Raw genomic sequence first — 24,349 nt, 5'->3', positions numbered from 1 at the left:
GTAGGATCAGCATACTCATTTGTCAGGCCAATATGCCTGACGCACCAACAGGCAGGCTTTGCCGCAGCCTCTGTTGGGGCCTCCGCCCAGCCCTGTCCATGGCCCAGGACCCCATTTCAGCTCAGCCTGGGGCTGTCAGTCCCTGCCCCTTCAACTCCTGGTTCATCATACATCTGATAGTCACTTGAATGTCACCAGACCCTTTTTCTGTCACCAATCTAGTCCTTCTCACCTTGCTCAAATCATAGAATCATAGAATATCCCAAGTTGGAAGGGACCCACAAGGATCACTGAGTCCAACTTCTGGCTCCACACAAGTCTACCCAAAAATTCAGACCATATGACTGAGATCATAGTCCAAACACTTCTTAAGCTCCGACAGGCTTGGTGCCATGACTATGTCCCTGGGGAACCTGTTCCAGAGCGTGACCACCCTCTCAGTGAAGAACCTCTTCTGATATCCAGCCTGAACCTCCCCTGCTGTCACAGCTTGACTCTGTTCCCTCGGGTCCTATCACTGGTCATCAGCGAGAACAGATCGGCGCCTGCCCCTCCACTCCCGCTCATGAGGAAGCTGTAGACTGCGATGAGGTCTCCTCTCAGCCTCCTTTTTTCCAGGCTGAACAAACCAAGTGAACTCAGCCACTCCTCATATGTCTTCCCCTCTAGGCCCTTCACCATCTTAGTAGCTCTTCTCTGGACACTCTCCAATAGTTTCACATCCTTTTTGTACTGTGGTGCCCAAAACTGCACACAGTACTCGAGGTGAGGCCGCACCAGTGCAGAGTAGAGTGGGACAATCACTTCCCTTGACCTACTAGCAATGTCATGCATTAGATGCACTAGATGGTGTGCAATGATACTGTGTTGGTGAGGGCACTAACTGCCCCTGTGTGTGCTGTCACCCTTGGCTCCTATCTTCATTTACCTAGCAGAGGAGTCCTGATTTTGTGATTCCACTATGCATTTACATGTGGGATTCATGTCCCTGTGTCTTTCATCCTCCTTGTGTGAGGGTCATATGAAGGATTTTCGCGTAATCTCTTGTAATATAGTCCAGCTACACAAGGACTGCAGCTCTACTCTTGGTCTACCTGCATAACTCCTATAACGCTTACAATGAGTAATAAGCTTTTGGAAAAAAAAAAGTCTAGAACTGTGAACCTACGAAGTGTTCTGTTCACTGATTAGCCTGTCATCCTAAAAGTTTTCCTCATACTCACGCATAGAAATTTCCTGACTCAACTGCCGTACCTTAGTATGCAAGGAAATAGAAATAAATAGAAATGGATTTGTGGGAATTCATAGATCAGGCTAAGACTGTTTTTTGGTAATTGGCATTAGCTCATGTTTGACAAAGATGTTCTGTTTGATGACAAACACTGGTTATGGTATATTTCTAGTATTTTATTTTTAACCCACTGACAGTGGGTATAAATCTGCCAGCCAACCACCAAATAGAACTGGAAGAAAGAACAGGGACTAAAACTCAATGCAAAAAAAAAAAAAAAAAGATGGGGTGAAAAGCAAAGCTCTTGAAGATAAGCCCAGTCACCCAGCTATTCTGAAGGGAAGGATTCTTGGATCTGGGAAATCAGCATGTGATATCAGGAAGAACCATAACCATGGGAAGGACAAGAAAGATTTTCTTTAAACAATAGAAAAACAACAAAAACATCAAAGCAAAACTATTATGTTAGATCCCACATACAAAGAGAAATCATAGTGAATTTACACAATCTAATAAAGAGATATGCATTATTTCAAATGTAATATTCATAGAAGCATTTTTTGTAAGAGAGTTCTGTTTTCCAAATACAATCTTTAACAGTTTAATGTAAATTTAGTGATAAAGTGGAGCTTTGCACAAATTTAGCAATACTAAGTGCCAACTATGGTAGTACACTGGCTCAGGATAAGACCATCTGGTATTACTCTTGTTAGTATATTTTGTAGTATATCAACTCCATATGTATTTTGGATATGCATAAGTAGTTATATACAATAAAATGTAGGGATGATTAATGTTTTAATGTTAACCTTACAGTTGTTGATGTAATTCTTAGTTTAAATACTGTACTGTTTGACTGATAGTGTTTGATGAAGGTAGTTTGACAAAAGGACCTTAAGGTATAAGTTGAGAATTGATATTTTAAGACAAGCAGGGAGGGGTTTGGATTGGGGAGACTAAAACTCTAAAATTGCATATTTAGAGATGTTCGCAATATAGTTAGTTCTGAACTTTACATTTTATATAGCTTTTAGAATATATATATTTTTTTTTCCACACAGTAGGACAAAGAAGAGATTAAAAATATAAAATGTCCTTAAAAATATAAAATGCTTCATTACAACAGTTCATCATTTCAATACAGGACCCTGGTAATTTCCTGAGAAAAATAGAGATCAGATAAATATATGATAATTCATGATCTTCAATTTGAAGGTGTGTCAAATGGAACAAAATTAAAACATTTTTGTAATGGAGAAGTCCAGAATAATTTAGACAGTAGCATGTACAGTGCTGCTTCATCGAAATGAGCAGAAAAAATGCTTTGCAGACAGTATGAGGTGTCTAAGCAAAAAAAATGTATAAATAAAAAATTATGAAATGTAAGAAATTGTTTTTTTTTTTAATGTACTGTTTAGTAAAGAGACTTGCCAACAATACAGTAAGACATATAAAATGTAGCACATTTCTTTTCATCATTGTGTAGCCCTGTATGCATAAAGAGTGAATTGAAAGAGTGCTGAAACTTTATAGTGCAGCTTTCTTTTCCCCAAAAGTTTCTGCCCTCTAACTGGATACTTACATGATACTAGTAATAATAAACAAAATAAATAAATAAATGAATGAATGAATGAATGAATGAATGTGTCTTCTGATAATTAAATGCATAAATAGCTTTATGGATGATGGGCCAGAGTCTACCCTCAGCAAGTTTACCGATGACATGAAACTGGGAGTGGCTGATAGTTTGTGCTGCCATCCAGAGGGACCTCGCCAGGCTGGAGAAATGGGCATACGAGAATCTCAAGAAGTTCAACAAGGAGAAGTGCAAAGTCCTGTCCTCAGGGAGGAACAACATCAGGCACTAGTACATGCTGAAGGCCATCCAGCTGGATAGTAGCCTGGCAGAAAAGAACCTGGATACCAGGTTGAACATGAGTCAGCTATGTACACTCACCACAAAGAAGGTTAATGGTATCCTAGGCTGCATTAGGCAACATTTTGCCAGCATGTCGAAGGGGGTGATCCTTCTCCATTCATCACCAGTGAGGCCACATCTGGAGTGCTGCATCCAGTTCTGTGCTCCCCTGTGTACAGGAGAGACATGGACATGCTGGAAGGGGTCTAACAAAGGACCACTGACGGAGATGATGAAGGATGCATCATTTGATGACTGAAGCATCTCTCCTATAAGGAAAGTCTAAGAGCTGGGACTCTTCAGCCTGGAGAAGAGGAAAATCAGGGTGGATCTGATCAATATCTATAAATACCTGAAGGGAGAGTGCAAAAAGGATGGAGCCAGGTTCTTTTTGGTAGTGCCCAGTGACAGAACAAGAGGCGATGGGTACAAACTGAAACGCAGGAGGTTCTGTCTGAACATCAGGAAGCACTTTACTGCCGACGTAGAACACTGGCACAGGTTTCCCAGAGAAGTTTTGGATCTCCTCCTGGGAGATCTTCAGAAACCATCTGGACCTGCTCATGGGCAACCTGCTCTAGGTGACACCTCGAGCAGGAATGCAGACATCTCTGGAAGACCTACAGCTGTGGAGATTATTCCTGTAATTAATGCATCATTAAGCCATTAAAAAGCTTTGAATATGGTTATCAGATACTTTATTTTTAGTTGTGTTTTAATAGCTCATCTTTGCTTACTATTGCAGAGAGAAATAGTACATATTGTTTCTAATAGTTCTGTTTGACTATGGATATTTTACAACATTTAAAATGTATTTGCCAAATGCTTCAAAAATATTAGCTAATCTTGTAAAAATGGTAAGTATATCTGTTTCATGAATACGGAATTTGAACTGCCAACCTCACAAATAAAATGTATGTGATCTCACAGTGGATCCATGTCAAAGCTGAAATGACATTTTACTAATTTCAAGCTTAATATTCAACTGAAACTTCTGCATAGTTATTTTTTGTTGTTGTTGTTTTGTTTTGTTTTGTTTTTTCAAGTCTCTCTGCTCATAATTAAAAGCAGAAAGAATCCCAGGTTTTAAACACTTTTGTGTCCTTTATTACAGTAAACTGTATTGTATCTGTAAAAATACAGTATAAAAGGTTATGTCAGCACTTTCTGAATAATGTTAATTTTATCTTAATTCAGTTCTTTATCTATAATTCAGTCCTCTCCATCTAATTCCAAGCCCTGCAGAGTTTGTCAGCTTCAAGTCTTGTTGCATCTTCCTGCAGCTGGATTTTTTTAATTTAAGTATAGATATGCTATAATGAAATTGATAATGATGAATTACTTATCATAAGTTTGTGTTATTATACCTTTGTCTTTGTTTTATTTTTAGCTCCATGTGGTGGGCATTTTTCATCTCCCAGTGGAGTAATCCTCTCTCCAGGCTGGCCTGGGTATTATAAAGACTCCTTGAATTGCGAGTGGGTAATAGAAGCTGAACCAGGACACTCTATCAAAATTACATTTGAAAGGTCTTGGCTAATATTTTTCTTATTTAATATTTACGTTTTTTTTTTTTTATCAGAAGCAATAGTTTCTTAGCTCTATCATAAACTTAATTTTCACTTTTTCTGAAATCAAGTAATTGTATTGTTGGGTAGAATTTTCCAAAACATGTTAGTGCCTGCAGAGCATGAATTTTATCTTCAGTGTAAATTCCACTTCAATGAACTGAAAAGCTTTTGAAATTCCTACCTTTTGCATATATTTAAGTCTGTCTGCCCTAGTTAATAGCTTGGTCTCTTTATAAAGATTAACATGTTTAATTTGCTTGTAACTGTGTTACTGTGATGAATTATACTTATGAAGCCATTTTCTTTTTCCAAAATGTGTGAAATCTTCAACTCTGAGAATCTGAATTAACAGTCAAAACTGAATTAAATACTTTTTTTTTTTTTTTTTTTTAATCCATCGTGAATATTTACAAGGTCATCTGATCTGATCTGTTTTTCTGAAAGGAGTGGTGCTTGCAGGATGGAATTATAGTTTCCCCAAATTACTGCAGCAGTTCACTTTTCCTTTGTTTTTCCTGTTACATCCCTTCCTGGTTCAAAGGAATGAAACATGTTAGGGGCCTTAAGTTTCTTATGGTAGCAAGCTGTGGATGTTGAATTTAAACTCACTATGAAAAAGCAAAATATGAAATGTAATTAAAAAATTCCATATGTTCTACATATTTTAAGCATGTTCTAGATTATTCTTAATTGTAAATATTAAGAAATTAGATGATGATCCAGGAAAAAAGAGAAGAAGAAAAAAAAAGTCTTGAAAAGTTATAATGCACAAATATCATACAAGTACTTCTCAGTTGCTATATATACTGCATCTTCTGACTGGTCCTGGTCACATTCAATCTGAAGAGAAGATACTGCTTCATTTTAATACATTTTCAAATTTATTTTAAGCAGGATATGGAAATAAAGATCTTCTGTAAGAAAAAAAATCTAATTGTGATAGGTTTAAAAGCTTTTTTAGTGTTAAAGTTTACACTGTAATAATATGTTTACATGATGTTATATGCAGTTAGAGGACAGGTAATATAAATCCTTCAGAAGTATTTCCTATCCTTAGTATGAAACGAAAGCTAATTTTCCAAACACACAGGTGTTGTGAATCAGCTTAAAATATAAATTTTTGCTAATTAAAGTAGAAAAGAGAAGTTAGCAAATTTTGCACAAATTCATCAGACTTATTTCAGTGATTCTGTAAATCAAAGTGATAATAAAAATGTTGGAACTTTCAATAACTCATATTTCTGAAAAGAAAAAGATATTAGATCATTTGAAAAAATCTATTTTTAATTCTGTATTTCATTTTCAACAAATTATGTTGTGGACAGTCATTTCAAAATGAAAAGCATTTGCCTTTTTATTTTTGAAAATTCTATGTCAGCTGGATTTTCTTTCTTTACACCTGGGTTTTATTAAATCTGTCAGTCTTGAGTGTATACTTTTGGTTTATAATGTATTAAAACCCTGTCATAAAATTGCACAAATTCTATTACTCTTGTGGGTAAGAGCAATAAGAACAAGATATGATCTTTTCATATCACAGAGGGAGCTCTTGTTCTCTTTATAACCTGATCACATTGTAACACTTCCTCATTTTCCATTGATGCTCATTCTAGATAGTCTTGTCACTTGCCATAAATAGGAATGCTTTCTATATTGGTGAGATACAACAGAGTGAATTCAGATAGACCCTATTTACATATAGGGGTCTGTGTTTCTGTGTTTCTTTGCAGGATTGCATGTAAAAATACATCTATGTATGTTCGCACACATGCATTTAGAAATATAATTATATGTTTGGATGTAAATTAAAAAAATACTATGTAAACCTCATAATGAAATAAATTTTCATAGTGTAATATATACATATATACATATATATATTACTTAGACATTTTTTCCTTATAATTTAAATTGATATTCTGAGAAATTGATACATTATCTTCTTTTGCAAAATCATTCTAGTCTGTCCTTATTCTGTTCCTTCTACTTGCAAACCTTCAGCAGGATTTTCCTAAAGACTGGAGGTTCATTTTGTTAAAATATCCACCTTTAAAGCTATATTCAAGTGGCTTTCCCATGTGATTTAAAAGTAAAGAAATCAAACAAACAAAACCTCATATTTTGTCCAGTTCTTAACATTTCATCTTTGCCCTGAAAAACAGAGGAATATTATTTTTAGCCTTTCTTGGTGCAAATACTCAGAATTCTATGGTCCAGTAGTATTTTGATTTTGATTTTTTTTATATATATATATATATCAGTAAATATGTGTTATACATGTTTAGCATCTTTACATCCTTTCTTTTTAGATTTTCCAAGAGAATGGGGACAATTCTTATGCATGTTTCCTGCAGAGTGACACCTTAACATTACTTTCAGTTTATCACTTGTACAGCAGCTTTTATTCCCTTTTTTATCTCTCATCTTCCCATGGTTTCTCTCTTGAGACATTGCATGGTACTGCATTTGATGCCTGTATGTACTATTGTGTTCCTATGCCATGAAGCCTGACACACAGGTAAAAAGGAAAGAGAACTACAGACAAAGAATAATAGCTATTTCTTTTAGTGCTTTCAGGGAGTTCATAAGGACTTTTTCATATTTTGCTTCAGGACTGTTAATAAATAGTCTGACAAGTATACTCCTTTTACACAGTCATAGCTATGATAATCTGTTGGATTTCTGTTGTAAGTCAGTAGCTATGCAGGCTGAGTTGAAATGATGAAAGTGAGAAATTGTGAGTTCCATTCTTCATTGTAATGAAGTGTTTATCATGAAGCCTAATTATGAGCCTTTAAATGCTAGAGATGTTAATCAGCAAACTACTGATTGGAGCACTAGTCACATTTGACTAATGAGAATACACTGTGTGTTGGGGTATTCTGCTTATATCCTGACACCACATAGAGTTGACAGGTTGTCTCAAAAACAAAGATGCATGTTATAAATATTAGAGCAGCTTTAGCTGTTCAAATAAGGTAAAAAGTGTGCATCTCCTTCTGTATTAAAGTTTGTTTCACTCCTGTCTGTTTGACTGAACGTTGGAAAGTCCTCCATAAGAATAGACTTAACACAGCAATGAAGGCATCCAGGTTAATTTAAGATTAGTGGCTTGTTAAGGAGGAAAGAACACTGTAGTCTGAAGAAGCAAAGAAAATTTTTGATTTAGAAACATATCATTCTGAGCTCATGTGGGAACTAGCCAAAAAAAAACCAACATTCATTTCCCCTAAATTTTCAGCTGTCTGGCTTCTAGGCTTATCCTGCTTTATTTTTTTAACTCCCTTTTTTATTTCTTTGCACTCTTTTTATGTTATTTCATATGATCAGAACAGAAATAAAAGAAAACATGTTCCAGAGGTTTAATTTGGCTTCTCTTCTTTTGCCAGACTCCTTTAGATTTTAGGTTAAGAAGCCTGGGACATAGATATCGAAACACAGAGTTCTTCAGTACATTGTTGTTAGTCATGCAGTTCCATGAATGGATTTCACAAAGCTGAATTAGGCATCTAAGTGAATCAGAGAGAGAGTTAGGAATATCTGAAGGATCCTGTTGTTAATATTTTTCTTTCTAATGCTGGAAGGGTTTTTCAGTAATTCATCAGAGAGTCTATTAAAGCAATATGATTAATGTAAGATCTACCACTGCAAGAGAGAAACTGATGTCAAAATAACAAACAGAGGTTTGGAACTGGTGATACCATCAAAACCAAGAACAAGGATGTATCTAGCAGCGTTGTCATACTCTGTTTTTTCTTGACAAAGACAGCACACATGCAGATTGCAAAGGGACATTTCACTTTGTAGTGCTTTCTAAATAAGATTTATTTATTTATTTATTTTTAACCTAACTTCTGCTGCTACTTTGCGCTGAGCCTTGACTGGCACAAAGTGACAGGAGTATCAAAGAGGATTAAAGTGATTCTATCCCTGCTTATAGGCAATTTTGAGGGTAGGTGGTCAGAGTATGATTTTTGGTAATATAAAGTACTTTGATGATATTTGTGCCAAATGGAATAGATACAATAAAGGAACACATAAACCTAACCTCTATATCATTTACTTTATTTTTCCATAAATGAAAATCGTTATGTGATATAAAATAGTGTATGGAAGTAATATTAATCCCTGCTAACAAGCCAGGATTTTTTTATTATTCTTTTAAAAGTTTCTTACTTTTTTTTTACTTTTCTGCAACACAAACCTGCTCAAGGAGTTAAAACTTATTTCTCATCTTACCAGGACACTAACCTGAAATGTGGTTATTGTATTAATTATGTAATAATATAATTGATATTGTAAAGCAGATATGTGCAGAAATAATTAAAATATTATAGTCAGGAAAGAAGAATAGTTTTAAAAATATGACATACTTGCTGTGTGTTTGGTTTACCTGCTTCTTATATTTGTACCTGTGGATGTTTCCTCAATTCCAGATTTCAGACAGAACTCAATTATGATGTTTTGGAAGTTCATGATGGACCAAATTTATTATCTCCACTTCTGGGATCCTACAATGGTACTCAGGTCCCACAGTTCCTATTTAGCAGTAGCAATTTCATTTATCTTCTCTTTACAACTGACAACAGCCGTTCTAACAATGGATTCAAGATTCATTATGAAAGTAAGTCATTGTGAACTGTGTGGTTTGATTTACTCATCTCTGCTTATCATGGTCATAAAAATATAAATGTCTAAATGCTCTGCCTTTGGTAGATTGCTGAGTCAGGCCTCCTATTTTTTTCAAATTGAGTAAGGTTTGGTGATATGAAACTGCAGAGTAATGCCTAGTAATTTCACTTAATGTCATTACTATAGTACTCAGTGCTTTAAGAATCAGAAAATAAGAACGGCATGCAAATACCTTTCTTCTGGATGTTGCTATTATGTCTTCTTATTCTTACCTTTTATATAATGTATTTTTGTATGTATAAGACTGCATAAAATCAGGAAAATTACAAAATTCTAAAGCAAGTGTCTGAATTACTGTCCTGATTGATGGATCTGAAATTCTAAAGCTAATAGGAAATGTGATTTACGTTAATGAGCGGAAAAAAACAATTACTGAATTGCACGATTATGGATTTTTAAGGATCTAAAAACCCGTATGTGATTTGTTGATTATAAATCTTATGTAGAAGTATTCTTTTTCCCTTATTACAGTCATATAAACTACACTGTAGAAAGTATCAGTAAGATTTCGTATTTTTATGAATGCGTAAAATTCATGTAACTTGCTGTATTATCATGTCATTTACTTTTTGTTGTTCTAAATATGTGTTTGTTTTACCAAATCATATTTTCATGTGAAAAATAGTTTTTGTAATTACTGTCATCAAGAACATATTGTTATCTATTTCTATTTCATACTTGTTGGGACTACCACCAAGGAATTTTCAGATGTTCTTAATTTTTTACCATATTTTTGACCATTTACATTATTTCTGATCACTAATGATAAGGATATTAAATGTAATATGTGGACTTTGCCACTTAAAATTTTGCCTGCTTTGAACTCCATTAAATGTTAAGTTCTGGCATTTTATCCCAGCAAATCTACTACTAGATACAAAATTCTTTACTGTCTCAGCCTTCACCCACGTACTTCCATGTTTATCATCTACATTGTGGAGAACTAATGATTTTGTTAAGTTCTCATCCTCTATGAAATTTGAGGTATAGCTATCCTTACACATTAGGAAAACTAGATTAATGCTCCCAGCAAAGACTGTTTAATTCTTAAAATAATTGGCTAAATGTATAATGCTTAATGGTAGAAATTACATTTCAGGAATGTGAACAGCAAAAAGAGGAAAGCTGCACTTACTAGAAGTACCTTTATATCTATTCTTTTAATTAACTAAATTTTGAAAGGGAACCTGAATATTCTTTTCAAATGTATGAATTCTTCAATTTCATTATAAAATGCATTTTCATTAAAATTGATCCCCATTCCAGAGTTCTGCGTTAAACTTGTGAAGAATGAAAGTTCAGTTTGTACTATACTATAAGAGAATTCTAAAAATATGCATCTTTAATAATTTTTACACTAAATAAACTATTTCCAGTAGCTTTTCTGCTTAGCATACTCTGTTTATGTACAGACATTCAGTATACATGTTATTTTTGTTTAATTTTTATTGCTTCTTTGTGTTATATTATCCAGTACAGTGCAATTCTGTTTTCCTCTTTCTGGATGATAATAATGCTAAATGATTCAGTGTTTTTCTCTTCAGCCATCCTATTGAAAGCTGATGTCTTTTTTATGTTTTTATTTTTTTCTGCTATTTTTTTCTTTCCACGCTGTATTTTGTAAGGAAGGATATCCTATGGCCTTTGTGTAGGAATTTTTGTAGAAGGAAAAAAACACCCAGAAGATCCTACACCAACTGTTTCTTCTAATTTGTTAACTCTCAGTAATATTCCTAGAGTTTTTTGTTCTTTGTTTTGCCCTAATTCTTTCATAATGAAGTTAATATTCTCAATGGGAAATAATGTAGAAGGTTTAATTTTTTAGCACATACAAACATTGTCTGTATCAAGTCAGCTCATCTTTACTTTTTCTGCATTTTTGTTTGTCTCCCCAATATCTCATATATCAAAGAACGTTAGGCTTGAAAATAATTTATGGAAAAATAATTTCTGTAAATCATAGCATAACATTACTGAGATAGGATCAACATAAATTTACACTAAATTATGCAATGTTTTTTGTCTGCAATATCAGCAGAATACAATTCATTGGCTATAATGACCTACAGTGGTAACTCAGAGAAACAAATGTCAAGGATAAATCAATGAAAATGCTTTTAATTGCTTTATAAATCACTGAAAATGCTTTATAGTAGAACCTTGCCCCACACCACCCCAGTACAGGGAATTACTTAGACAAACAAACAAACAAGCAAACAAGCAAACAAATAGGTTTAAATGTATTTATTTATTTATTTATTCATTTATTATAATCTAGGTGTAACCGTTAATACGTACTCCTGCTTGGATCCTGGCATACCAATGCATGGACGCCGCTATGGACATGACTTCTCTATAGGATCCACTGTCTCATTTAGTTGTGATCCAGGTTATAGGCTAAGTCATGAGGAGCCTTTGCTGTGTGAGAAAAATCACTGGTGGAGTCACCCACTCCCAACTTGTGATGGTAAGAATGAATGGTTAAAATACATAGTACCTTAAAATTTACACATTTTGCCAAAATATTAGTCAAATGGCTTAAATGGAGCTTATAAAACCTCTAATTTTAAGAAATAATACAGTTTGACGAAATGAAGGTTATATATGTCTATGTGATGAGATATTTAGTAATAAAAGGAGAGAATGATATATAAATGGTTGGACCAGATGATCTTGGAGGCCTTTTCCAACCTTAATGATTCTATGATTCTATAATTCTTTAAATCGGAAGATTATTGAAGATATGTATATCTGAATATATGTTACCATGAGCTAGCTGATTACCGGTTAGTTCAAGACATGTAACGTTAACGTGCATCTTCTTGTAAAGAAGTTGTTACAAACTACAAATATTTGTGGTTCGTTATCTGTCTGGTGTTGATATACAAAACATGAGATGAGGTTTATTTTTACCTTACTCAAAAACTGCGTTTTCTCCAGTTTCCTGTTGTGTTCCTAATTTGTTAACAAAACCCGTCACCCTTAAATTACTGTAAGAACTGATTAGTGCCATATGATAGTGGCATATGATGCCACTTGCCGAGGCGATCGGCTCCGGGGCAGACGCGTTCTGCAGCGGAGCGGGGGATCAGACAGGGCTTTTTTTTCCAACATCGAGGCCGCTCGAGGGAGCCGCCAGGACCCGGCAGCCCTCGCAAGGGAGGCTGACGAGGTGTAGGCAGAGCCAGCAGCGTCCCCTCCCCGGCCGTTCAAAAGGAGCCCCTAGGGAGCGCGAGCGACCAGGAGCGCGGCGAACAGGGCAGGCAAACAGGGCGTGGCGCGTCAGAAGGGCGGGGCGCGGCAGTTTGCGCAGGGAGGGCAGGGAGAGCAGAGTTTCCCCCCGCCCATAAGAACAACACCTTTAATGGCTGTCGACTGCTAACTAGGCTGCAATGGTCTACACCAGGCAGACTGCTCTCTCTAGAAAGTCTGTAACCACCCAGACTGACCGCCTGCTCAACAATGCGGCAGTTCAGGTCTCTGGGTGCAGGGAGTGTCTGAGCCTGTTGCTGCCATCTGAGGGAGGCAGAGGCTCCGTGTGCGTGAGGTGCAAGCAGGTGGATGACCTGGTCCGCCTGGTGGCAGAACTCAAAGAGGAGGTGGATAGGTTGAGGGCTATCAGGGAGTGTGAGCGGGAGATAGACTGGTGGAGCGACTCCCTGCAGGGCTTGAAGGAGAGGTACCGGGGCAAGACACCCCAAATGGAGGTGGACCCCCTGCCCTGTCGCTGTCGGGCAGAGGGAGGCGACCTAGGAGTTGAGGAGGAATGGAGACAGGTCCCTGCTCGACCTCGCAGGCAACGCACCCCCCCACCGGCCCCTCCTTCCCAGGTGCCCTTACATAACAGATTTGAGGCCCTGGAGCTTGAGAGACCGGTGGGTGAGGACGAGGTAGAAAGTCTACCCAGGAGGATGCCTAGGGCGAGGAAGCTGACTCCACGCCTCAAGACAGCCTCCACCAAGAAAGACAGAAGGGTGATTGTTGTAGGCGACTCCCTTCTCAGGGGAACAGAGGGCCCTATTTGTCGACCTGACCCTACCCATAGGGAAGTCTGCTGCCTCCCTGGGGCCAGGGTCAGGGATGTTGCCAGAAAGCTTCCCAACCTGGTTCGCCCCTCTGACTACTACCCTCTTTTGATAGTCCAGGCTGGCAGTGATGATATTGAAGAGAGAAGCCTGAAGGCTATCAAACGGGACTTTAGGGGACTGGGACGGTTAGTGGATGGAGCGGGAGTACAGGTGGTGTTTTCGTCCATCCCTGCAGTGGCAGGGAGGGGTACCGAGAGGACACGGAAAGCCCACCTGATTAACACGTGGCTCAGAGGCTGGTGCCAACACAGAAATTTTGTTTTTTTTGACCATGGGGCACTTTACTCGGCACCCGGCCTGGTGACCGCAGACGGGTCCCTATCTCCAAGGGGAAAACGGATCCTAGCCCAGGAGCTGGCAGGGCTCGTTGAGAGGGCTTTAAACTAGGAAAGAAGGGGGACAGGGCTGAAATAAGGCTTGTTGGAGCTGTGCCAGGGGGAACAATGGCAAGGCCGGGGGAGAAGGCAACGGCCCAACTGAAGTGCATCTACACTAATGCACGCAGCATGGGTAACAAACAAGAGGAACTGGAAGCCATCGTGCAGCAGGAAGGCTATGACTTGATTGCCATCACGGAAACGTGGTGGGACCACTCTCATGACTGGAGTGCTGCAGTGCCTGGCTATAGGCTCTTCAGAAGGGACAGGCAGCACAGAAGGGGTGGTGGTGTGGCTCTCTATATTAGAGAGTGTTTTGATGTTGAGGAACTTGAGGCTGGGAATGATAAGGTTGAGTCTCTTTGGGTTAGGATCAGCGGGAAGGCCAACAAGGCAACCATCCTGGTGGGGGTCTGTTATAGACCACCGAACCAGGATGAGGAGATGGATGAGGAGTTCTACAGGCAGCTGGCAGAAGCCGCGAAATCATCAGCGCTTGTTCTCGTGGGGGACTTCAACTTCCCAGACATATCCTGGAAGCACAACACAGCCCAGAGAAAGCAGTCTAAGAGGTTTCTGGAGAGCGTGGAAGATAGCTTCCTGATGCAGCTGGTTAGAGAGCCTACCAGGGGAGGTGCCCCGCTAGACCTTCTGTTCACAAACAGTGACGGACTGGTGGGAGATGTGGTGGTCGGGAGCTGTCTTGGGCAGAGTGACCACGAAATGGTTCAGTTCTCTATTCTTGGCGAAGTCAGGAAGGGGACCAGTAAAACCGCTGTCTTGGACTTCCGGAGGGCTGACTTTGAGCTGTTCAGGACAGTGGTTGACAGAGTCCCTTGGGAGGAGTTTCTGAAGGGCAGAGGAGTCCAGGAAGGCTGGGCACTCTTCAAGAAGGAAATCTTAATGGCTCAGGAGCGGTCTGTTCCCACATGCCGAAAGATGAGCCGGCGCGGAAGACCCGCCTGGCTGAACAGAGAGTTGTGGCTCGAGCTTAGGAGAAAAAAGAGGGTTTATAATCTTTGGAAAAGAGGGCGGGCTACTCAAGAGGACTATAAGGATGTTGCGAGGCTGTGCAGGGATAAAATTAGAAAGGCCAAAGCTCACCTGGAGCTCAATCTGGCTACTGTCGTTAAAGATAACAAAAAATGTTTTTACAAATACATCAACACCAAAAGGAGGACTAAGGAGAATCTCCATCCTTTACTGGATGCGGGGGGAAACAGTTACAAAAGATGAGGAAAAGGCTGAGGTGCTTAATGCCTTCTTTGCCTCAGTCTTTAGCGGCAAGACCAGTTGTTCTCTGGATACCCGGTACCCTGAGCTGGTGGAAGGGGATGGGGAGCAGGATGTGGCCCTCACTATCCACTAGGAAATGGTTGGCGACCTGCTACAGCACTTGGATGTACGCAAGTCAATGGGGCCGGATGGGATCCACCCGAGGGTACCGAGCGAACTGGCGGAGGAGCTGGCCAAGCCGCTTTCCATCATTTATTGGCAGTCCTGGCTATCAGGAGAAGTCCCAGTCGACTGGCGGCTAGCAAATGTGACGCCCATCTACAAGAAGGGCCGGAGGATAGACCCGGGGAACTATAGGCCTGTTAGTTTGACATCAGTGACAGGGAAGCTCATGGAGCAGATTATCTTGAATGTCGTCACGCGGCACTTGAAAGGCAACCAGGCGATCAGGCCCAGTCAGCATGGGTTTATGAAAGGTAGGTCCTGCTTGACGAACCTGATCTCCTTCTATGACCAAGTGACGCGCCTGGTGGATGAGGGGAAGGCTGTGGATGTGATCTACCTTGACTTCAGTAAGGCTTTTGACACCATTTCCCACAGCATTCTCCTCAAGAAACTGGCTGCTCGTGGCTTGGACTGGCGTACGTTTCGTTGGGTTAAAAACTGGCTGGATGGCCGGTCCCAAAGAGTGGTGAATGGAGTCAAATCCAGTTGGAGGCTGGTTACTAGTGGAGTCCCCCAGGGCTCAGTGCTGGGGCAAGTCCTCTTTAATAACTTTATCGATGATCTGGACGAGGGGATCGAGTGCACCCTCAGTAAGTTTGCAGATGACACCAAGTTGGGTGCGATCTGCTCGAGGGTAGGAAGGCTCTGCAGGAGGATCTGGATAGGCTGGACCGATGGGCTGAGGTCAACTGTATGAAGTTCAACAAGGCCAAGTGCCGGGTCCTGCACCTGGGGCGCAACAACCCCAAGCAGCGCTACAGGCTGGGAGATGAGTGGTTGGAAAGCTGCCTGGCCGAGAAGGACCTGGGAGTACTGGTTGATAGGCAGCTGAATATGAGCCAGCAGTGTGCTTAGGTGGCCAAGAAGGCCAACAGCATCCTGGCTTGTATAAGAAGCAGCGTGGCCAGCAGGTCTAGGGAGGTGATTGTCCCCCTGTACTCGGCTCTGGTGAGGCCGCACCTCGAGTACTGTGTTCAGTTTTGGGCCCCTCGCTACAAGAAGGACATGGAGGTGCTCGAGCGAGTCCAGAGAAGGGCAATGAAGCTGGTGAGGGGTCTGGAGAACAAGTCTTACGAGGAGCGGCTGAGGGAACTGGGGTTGTTCAGCCTGGAGAAGAGGAGGCTCAGGGGAGACCTCATCGCTCTCTATAGGTACCTTAAAGGAGGCTGTAGAGAGGTGGGGGTTGGTCTATTTTCCCACGTGCCTGCTGGCAGAGCGAGGGGGAATGGGCTAAAGTTGCGCCAGGGGAGGTTTAGGTTGGATATTAGGAAGAACTTCTTTACTGAAAGGGTTGTTAGGCATTGGAATGGACTGCCCAGGGAAGTGGTGGAGGTCTTTAAGAGACATTTAGATGTAGTCCTTAGTGATACGGTTTAGTGGAGGTCTTGTTAGTGTTAGGTCAGAGGTTGGACTAGATGATCTTGGAGGTCTCTTCCAACCTAGACGATTCTGTGATTCTGTGATATTTGATGTTTGTGCTTATGATTGTTAAATGAGACAAAAATGGTATCAAGTAACATTTTTTTTCATATATTTCAGAGTTCCACAATGTCATTACAGAATCTGCTTGAAAAATTAATAATTTCTGAGAATTATTCATTTTTATGACATTTTTCCTCTTAGGGTAATATCATTTATATTTAATATTAAGAAAGTATATTGTAATTTTTATTAGGATGTATATTTGAGTTGTTTTCCTCTCAAAATAAATATTTTCCTTTGAATATGGAACATGCTTTTCTGATGATAAAAATGTTATCAGGAATAATTCATTCAATTAATTCTAAGGTAGTATTTATTAAAAAAAAAATCTACTGAATACATAAATTCTATGTAAAGCATGTGATAGTATATTTTTCTGAAACAACTCTTAGTGTCTCATAACACTCAGAAGGTAAAAGCTGAACTTGAAAGAAGACTAAAAAACGCTTATTGAATCATGGATGTGTGACTTGCCATATGTAAATATAATAGTTTTCACTGTATTTCATTCTTTAGATTATGGAGTCTTTGAACAGTAGGGTCTTTCTTAAGCCTTTAGCTTAATTAATTAGCAAATGCTTCTTATTTTATATATGACTATGTTGAACATGGAAGGGTATGATGATACCAGAAATTTGTGGTGGTAGAAAAGAGAGTGAATAATCACTGTCCTGAAAATGGCACTCTGTTCAGCAAACCTAAATGGTTCTGTTTCTTAGTCTAATTCTTGGGATGAGAAATTGCAGAGTTCCCATAGCTCACAGGCAGGGGGGCTATATTTGGCTGGATAGGCTGTAAATAGAAGATGTGGCTTCTTATGTTGATAGGCACTAGATGCTAACCATCTAAAACAAACAGTATTAACACACGCCCTATGAATACTGTGCTCTGCTGTGAAATGAACATACGTATTGTGATGAATTTCTTCCTCAAGATGCTGCACTAGCATACATTCATTAAGTAAATGAGTTTTTTTTTTCTCTAGAGCACATCGCTAAATGGCAATTGTCCATTGAATAGATATGCTCTAAAGGCAGGATTGAGTACATTTATTCTAGTAAATTTAATCAATTCATGGTTGAACTCATTTTAATTTTATTGCTGAATTTCTTCTCTAATGAAATGTTTTTAAATAGGATCCAGAGTCGTTGCACCTCCAGGGAAAAAAGGGCATTTGCTCAATAGGCTGTTGTTTTCATAAACTACGAGGATAGCTTTATATTAACCATGCCACTAATAAACACATTAGTAACTGTTCCTGCTCATTTGTTATATTGCTGTATCAGTTTTTGGGGAGTTGGGTTATTTCTAGATAGTTAAAAGCATTTCTTTTTGATAATTACATCATGTAGCAACAATTGTGCAAACAAAACATGACAACTCATGAATGCAAGTGCTTTCAAGGAGAAAGGTATAGGAAAAAAAATTAGATTTTTCAGACCCAGTTCTTCCTCAGAGTTGAAGACTGCATTGATTGTGATTGTATTCTTTGAAGGAGTGTAAGCTAGTTTTTTCATTAGGTGTTTGGATATTACAGATAAGCATCACAAAAAACTTATCCACTAAGTCACACTTCATTGTCTAAGGAACATTTAGAGGATACTGAGAATAATGGTTTAAAAATGAACAAACAAAACAGCTGTCTCCATCTGTAAAGACTAGCCTGAGGGGTGTATCATTATGACAGGTTGTATAATTCATTCAAATCTGAATGATTGATACACATGAAGGATTTTATTGGTCATTTCCTTAGTTTTGCTTTTTACATGTATCTGTGTGGACAAGGGATGCACAGTCAGTGTATTGCACATTGCTCTGTGTGTGTATACATATATACACATGCAATCACACATTTATTTATGTAGAATACCAAAGCATTTCTGAAATATTAATTTTAGAGGTCTCTGAATATAAAATTTTGAGGATAATATTATCTATTGCTGTTCATGCTTTTCAAAGATTAATAATAAAGAAAAATATTTTCAAATTCTCTCATACAAGACCATAAAAGAGTTATAGCTGGAAGGGACATCAGCATATGATTTAGTCCAAACTTTTATTTCAGTAGTAGAATTGCTTTCAGTTTTCAAGACAGCAACTCCACTGTTTTAAAATATGTTACACAACCATAAAACTAAGAGTAAAACTTATGATCTTTCTCCAGCCATCAGTCTCTTCAAAAAATGAAGTACTCTGTAGACTATTAGGAAGATTCTTTAACAGTTCTTCAGGGGAATTGTGACCAATTTCTGGACAGCTGTATTGACAAAATATATATATATTATTTCTTTTCAAAAGAAGTGGCAGTGATGAAGGCCTCAACTTTTGAACTTCTGCTATATTTTTCCTTCGTCTTGTGGGTAAAATGCTCTTACCTTTTGTGGTGGTTTTCCCGTGCTAGGCAGCTGAACACCACAACCGCTCTCTCACTCCCCCTCCTTAGATGAGGAGGGGAAGAAGTAAAGGAAAGAACAACTCACGGGTTGAGATAAGGATGATTTAATTAAAGGGAAGAAAAGAAAAAAATAATTATTAAGGAAAGATTATTATTAATTAAACAATTTAACTAAACAATTTAACTAAACAATTAACAATTTAACTAAAGGGGAAAAAAGGAAAGGGGAAAAGGGAGGGGGAAAGGGAAAACTAAACAAAACAAGTAAAGGCTATGTGGAAGTGCAGAGGAAAGAAATTACTCTCTACTTCCCACAAATGAGCGATGCTTGACCACGTCCTTGAAGCAGGGCCTCAATGCACGTAGCCGGTGTTTGGGAGGAGGACAGAAGTTTTCACAACGAGAGCCCACCCCTCCCCTCTTCCTCCTTTTTCCACCTTTTATTGCTGAGTGTGGCATCATATGGTATGGAATATCCCTTTGGTTGGTTTAGATCAGCTGCCCTGGTGATGTTTCTTTTCTCACATCTTTGCCCACCCCTAGGGGGGTTAGAGAGAGTCCTGATGCTGTGCCAGCACTGCTCAGCAGCAGACAACACTGGTGTGATACCATTGCTGCTTTAGCTACAAGTGCAGAGCACAGCACTGTATGGGCTGCTGCAGGGAAAGTTAACATCCCAGCCCGACCCAGTACACCTTTTTGTTTGTTTATTTTTATCCACACAGAACAGAGAAAACCTATTTTTATTACTCTATAATTATTTATTCTTAAATAGTACATCTGCAGATGCAGTTTGGTTTATATGCTCTAAATACATGGCACAATACCTAGGAAAACAAACATGCAAATAAATAACAAATGTTATTTTCTAATAAGAATATGAATAGGTCTTCAGAAAATAGTTGCACTAGAAAATAGATGTTTTTGAGCTTTGTTTAGAAAAATGTTACTTGTTTTACATTTATACCATTCCTATCTAACATCCATGCCTGATTTACTCGGTATGTATCTATCAGTACTCCCTTGAATTTAACTGTAACTCTTCCCAGTGCTTAAGTGGCAAATTTTGTCTCATCGTGTACTTTCTGTTTGAATATTATAATAGAAATTTGCTTTTAAACTGTGAATATTTGTGAGAAAACCTATATTAACAATATACAAAGTATTATATTAATCCCGTTAAATATGACAGGAAAAATTATAGTAAAAGTTTAGATACTTAATTAAGAGTATAACGTCCTTTTTCTTTTCTTCATCATAACATGAAATTGATTACTTAATAATTCTTATTAGGTATTTGGATTAGAAATAAATATTGTCATCCCACTTGATCTTTATTTGCTTAAGAAAATGAATAAATAGAGAACATCAAGTAAAAACATTCAAATTAGATGGAAGACATTCAATGATTATACTGAAAACACCTAGATGTTCTAATGAATTAGCAAATCTGACTTGTGCAGTGTCATGAGGAATCTATCAGGGAGATCTGGCAAAGGTATTATATTATTTTTGTAAAGGCACCTCTAAGCTAAAAACAATAATCTTATTAAAATTGCAACTGTTAAAAATATATATTCAACTGCAAATATTCAGTGTGGTAGAATCTACAATTGGAAAGAGGTGGCATGTCCTGATCTGTTTCAGATTTAAATAAGGAGATAAAGATATAACAGCTTTCATTATGAATAATCTAGATTTTATTATGCTATTTTCTTGTGTAATATAACTCAAGTCCAAAGTTTCTTTCAGGAAGCTGTTAGTAAGCATTGGACATCTATATTGTTATTTTATTTTTACTCCTTGCATCCATCCCATTTTAAGACACATTACATCTACTGTAGATAGGGAAGCCAGATGCTGAAATTTCTTGATCTATGAAACAAAGTATATGATTCAAATTGTAATTCACTGTTTCATTTTTTTTAGCTATCTTTATATTTCTGTTCTATAATCAAATTACATATTAGAATCACAGAATCATAGAATATCCTGAGTTGGAAAGGACCCATAAGGATCATCAAGTCCAACTCCTGGCACCGCACAGGTCTGCCCAAAAGCTTAGACCATGTGACTAAGTGCACAGTCCAATCTCTTCTTAAATTCAGACAGGCTTGGTGCAGTGACTACTTCACTGGGGAGCCTGTTCCAGTGTGCAACCGCCCTCTCGGTGAAGAACCTCTTCCTGATGTCTAGCCTAAACTTCCTGTGCCTCAGCTTGACACCATTCCCACAGGTCCTGTCACTGGTGATAACGGAGAATAGGTCACCTGCCTCCCCAGTCCCCCTTGTGAGGAAGTTGTCGACTGCGATGAGGTCCCGTCCCCCCTCAGCCTCCTCTTCTCCAGGCTGAACAGGCCAAGTGACCTCAGCTACTCCTCATTTGTCTTCCCCTCTAGGCCCTTCACCATCTTTGTCGCCCTCCTCTGGACACTCTCCCAACAGTTTAATGTCCTTTTTGTACTGTGGTGCCTAGAACTGCACACAGTACTCGAGGTGAGGCCGCACCAGTGCAGAGTAGAGCGGGACAATCGCTTCCCTCGACCGACTAGCAATGCCGTGCTTGATGCATCCCAGGATACGGTTGGCCCTCCTGGCTGCCAGGGCACACTGCTGGCTCATATTCAACTTGCTGTCAACCACAACCCCCAGATCCCTCTCTGTGGGAGTCTCGTCGCCTAGTCTGTATGTATAGCCAGGCTTGCCCCGTCCCAGGCGCAGGACCTGGCACTTGCTTTTGTTAAACTTCATGTGGTTGGTGATCTCCCAGCTCTCCAATCTGTCCAGATCTCTCTGCAAGGCCTTTCCACCCTCATCCGAGTCCACAACTCCTCCAAGTTTGGTGTAGTTGGCAAATTTGCTCAAAACACCTTCTAGTCCTACATCCAAATCATTTATATAGACATTGAAGAGGACTGGCCCGAAAATGGAGCCTTGAGGGACCCCACTAGTAACCATCCGCCAGCCAGATGTGGCCCCATTTACCACAACCCTTTGAGCCCTGCCCGTCAGCCAATTGCTCACCCATCATATGATGTTTTTGTTTAGCTGTATGCTGGACATTTTGTCCAGTAGGATCCTATGGGAAACTGTGTCAAAAGCTTTGCTGAAGTCCAAAGAGATCACATCAGCTGGTTTCCCTTGATCGACTAGATGGGTGATCTTATCATAAAAAGAAATCAAATTTATTAGGCAGGACCTACCCCTCATGAATCCATGTTGGCTGGGACCAGTGATTGCCTTGTCCCCCAGGTGTGCTTCAATAACTTCAAGGATCATCCTTTCCATAATTTCACCAGGCACTGACATGAGACTGACAGGCCTGTAATTGCTAGGGTCTTCTTTCTTACCCTTCTTGAAAATTGGCACAACATTTGCCAGCTTCCAGTCTACCGGGACCTCTCCAGATTCCCAAGATCGTTGAAAAATAATTGAGAGAGGTCCCGCGATGACATCAGCCAGCTCTTTAACCACCCTGGGATGAATCCCATCTGGACCCATGGACTTGTATGGATCCAGGTGGAGCAGCAAATCCTGCACATGTTCAGGGTCGGTTGGGAGTTTGTCATTCCCACCGTCATGGTCCTCCAGCTCAGGATACCCTGGGTCCCGAAGCCCATCATCAGTATTGAAGACAGAGGCGAAGAATGCAGTAAACATCTCTGCTTTGCCTATGTCATTGTCTGTGAGGAGACCCTCCCCATCTAGGAGCGGACCTATGTTTTCTTTGGTTCTCCTTTTTCTGTTCACATATCTAAAAAAAACTTTTTTATTGTCTCCCACAGACATGGCCAGTTTCAACTCTAGTTGGGCTTTGGCCACATGAATTTTCTCCCTACAAACACGAACAGCATCCCTGTATTCCTTCCTCGTTGCCTGACCCTCCTTCCAGCAGCCGTATACTTTCTTTTTTCACCTAAGCTCCAGTAGAAGTTCCCTGGTCAGCCAGGCCGGCCTTCTGCCCCGCCTGCCTGACTTCCGATATTTTGGAATCGCCTGATCTTGTGCTTTTAGGAGGCAGTGCTTAAAGATGGACCAGCACTGATGGATGCCAATGCCTTCAAAAGCAGTTTCCCAGGGGACCTTGCTGACTAGTTCCCTGAACAGCCTGAAGTCTGCTTTCCCCATATCCAGGGCTGAAGTTTTGTTGACAGTTTTCCTTCTGCCACCATAAATTCTAAACTCAACCACTTCATGGTCACTATGACCGAGACGGCCGCCAATTGCCACGTCTCCCACAAGACCCTCTCTGTTCTCCAGCAACAGATCTAGGAGGGCACCTTTCCTAGTTGGCTCCCTTAGCACCTGCACCAAGAAGTTATCATCTAGGTGCTTTATGAACCTCCTGGACTTGCTTGTGTCAGCCGTGTGGTGATCCCAGTTGATGTCTGGCAAGTTGAAATCCCGCAATAGGACAAGGGGAGTCAATCTCGAGGCATCTCTTAGTTCTGCAAAGAATAATTCATCGGCATTGTTGTCCTGGCCAGGTGGTCTGTAGTAGACTCCCACAACGACATCCCCTTTATTTGTTCATCCCTTAATCCTTACCCAGAGGCTCTCAACTTTGCCATCGCCAAGTTGAAGTTCCACACAGTCCAGCCCATGCTTCACATACATAGCCACTCCGCCACCTCGCCTACCCTGCCTATCCCTCTTGAAGAGCCTGTAACCGTCTATTGCAACACACCAGCCACAGGACTCATCCCACCAGGTTTCACTTATGCCGATGATGTCGTAGCTGTGGGACTGGGCCAAGACTTCCAGCTCATCCATTTTATTCCTCATACTGCGTGCGTTTGTGTAGAAGCACTTCAAATGCGCCTCCCTACACGCAGCACCTTGTGTAGCCGACCGAAGGGCCTCACTAGCACACAGTCCCTCTGATTCTAGCACACCATCCCTTAGCTCATCACCAGCGTGCCTGGTTTTATCCCCTTCCGCCTTCGACTCTGGTTTAAGGCCCTATCTATCAGCCCAGCCAACTCCTGAGCAAAAATCCTCACCCCTCTCTGAGAGAGGCGCATCCCATCTGGTGCCAGCAGGCCGGGTGTCGCGTAGACCTTCCCGTGATCGAAAAACCCGAAATTCTGCCAGTTGCACCAGTCCCGAAGCCATGTGTTAATGTGATGAGTCT

The 24,349-nt window shown here is 39.9% G+C and overlaps 1 protein-coding gene across 6 annotated transcripts in view; it reads left to right on the top strand.

Moving 5' to 3' along the window:
* The window catches only part of CSMD3 (CUB and Sushi multiple domains 3), a 710,416-nt gene that overhangs the window by 406,733 nt on the left and 279,334 nt on the right, over positions 1 to 24,349 (top strand). For all 6 annotated transcript variants that reach the window (XM_040546910.1, XM_040546915.1, XM_040546914.1 and 3 more), the window contains 3 exons: positions 4,540 to 4,678; positions 9,157 to 9,344; positions 11,691 to 11,879. In XM_040546910.1, coding sequence (XP_040402844.1) covers positions 4,540 to 4,678; positions 9,157 to 9,344; positions 11,691 to 11,879 — 516 coding nt within the window. The remainder of the gene's footprint in view (positions 1 to 4,539; positions 4,679 to 9,156; positions 9,345 to 11,690; positions 11,880 to 24,349) is intronic.

This window comes from Cygnus olor, chromosome 2 (assembly GCF_009769625.2).
Source record: "Cygnus olor isolate bCygOlo1 chromosome 2, bCygOlo1.pri.v2, whole genome shotgun sequence".
NCBI lineage: Eukaryota > Metazoa > Chordata > Aves > Anseriformes > Anatidae > Cygnus > Cygnus olor.
Note: the sequence above shows the minus strand (reverse complement) of the source record. Positions and strands in the feature narration are given on the sequence as shown.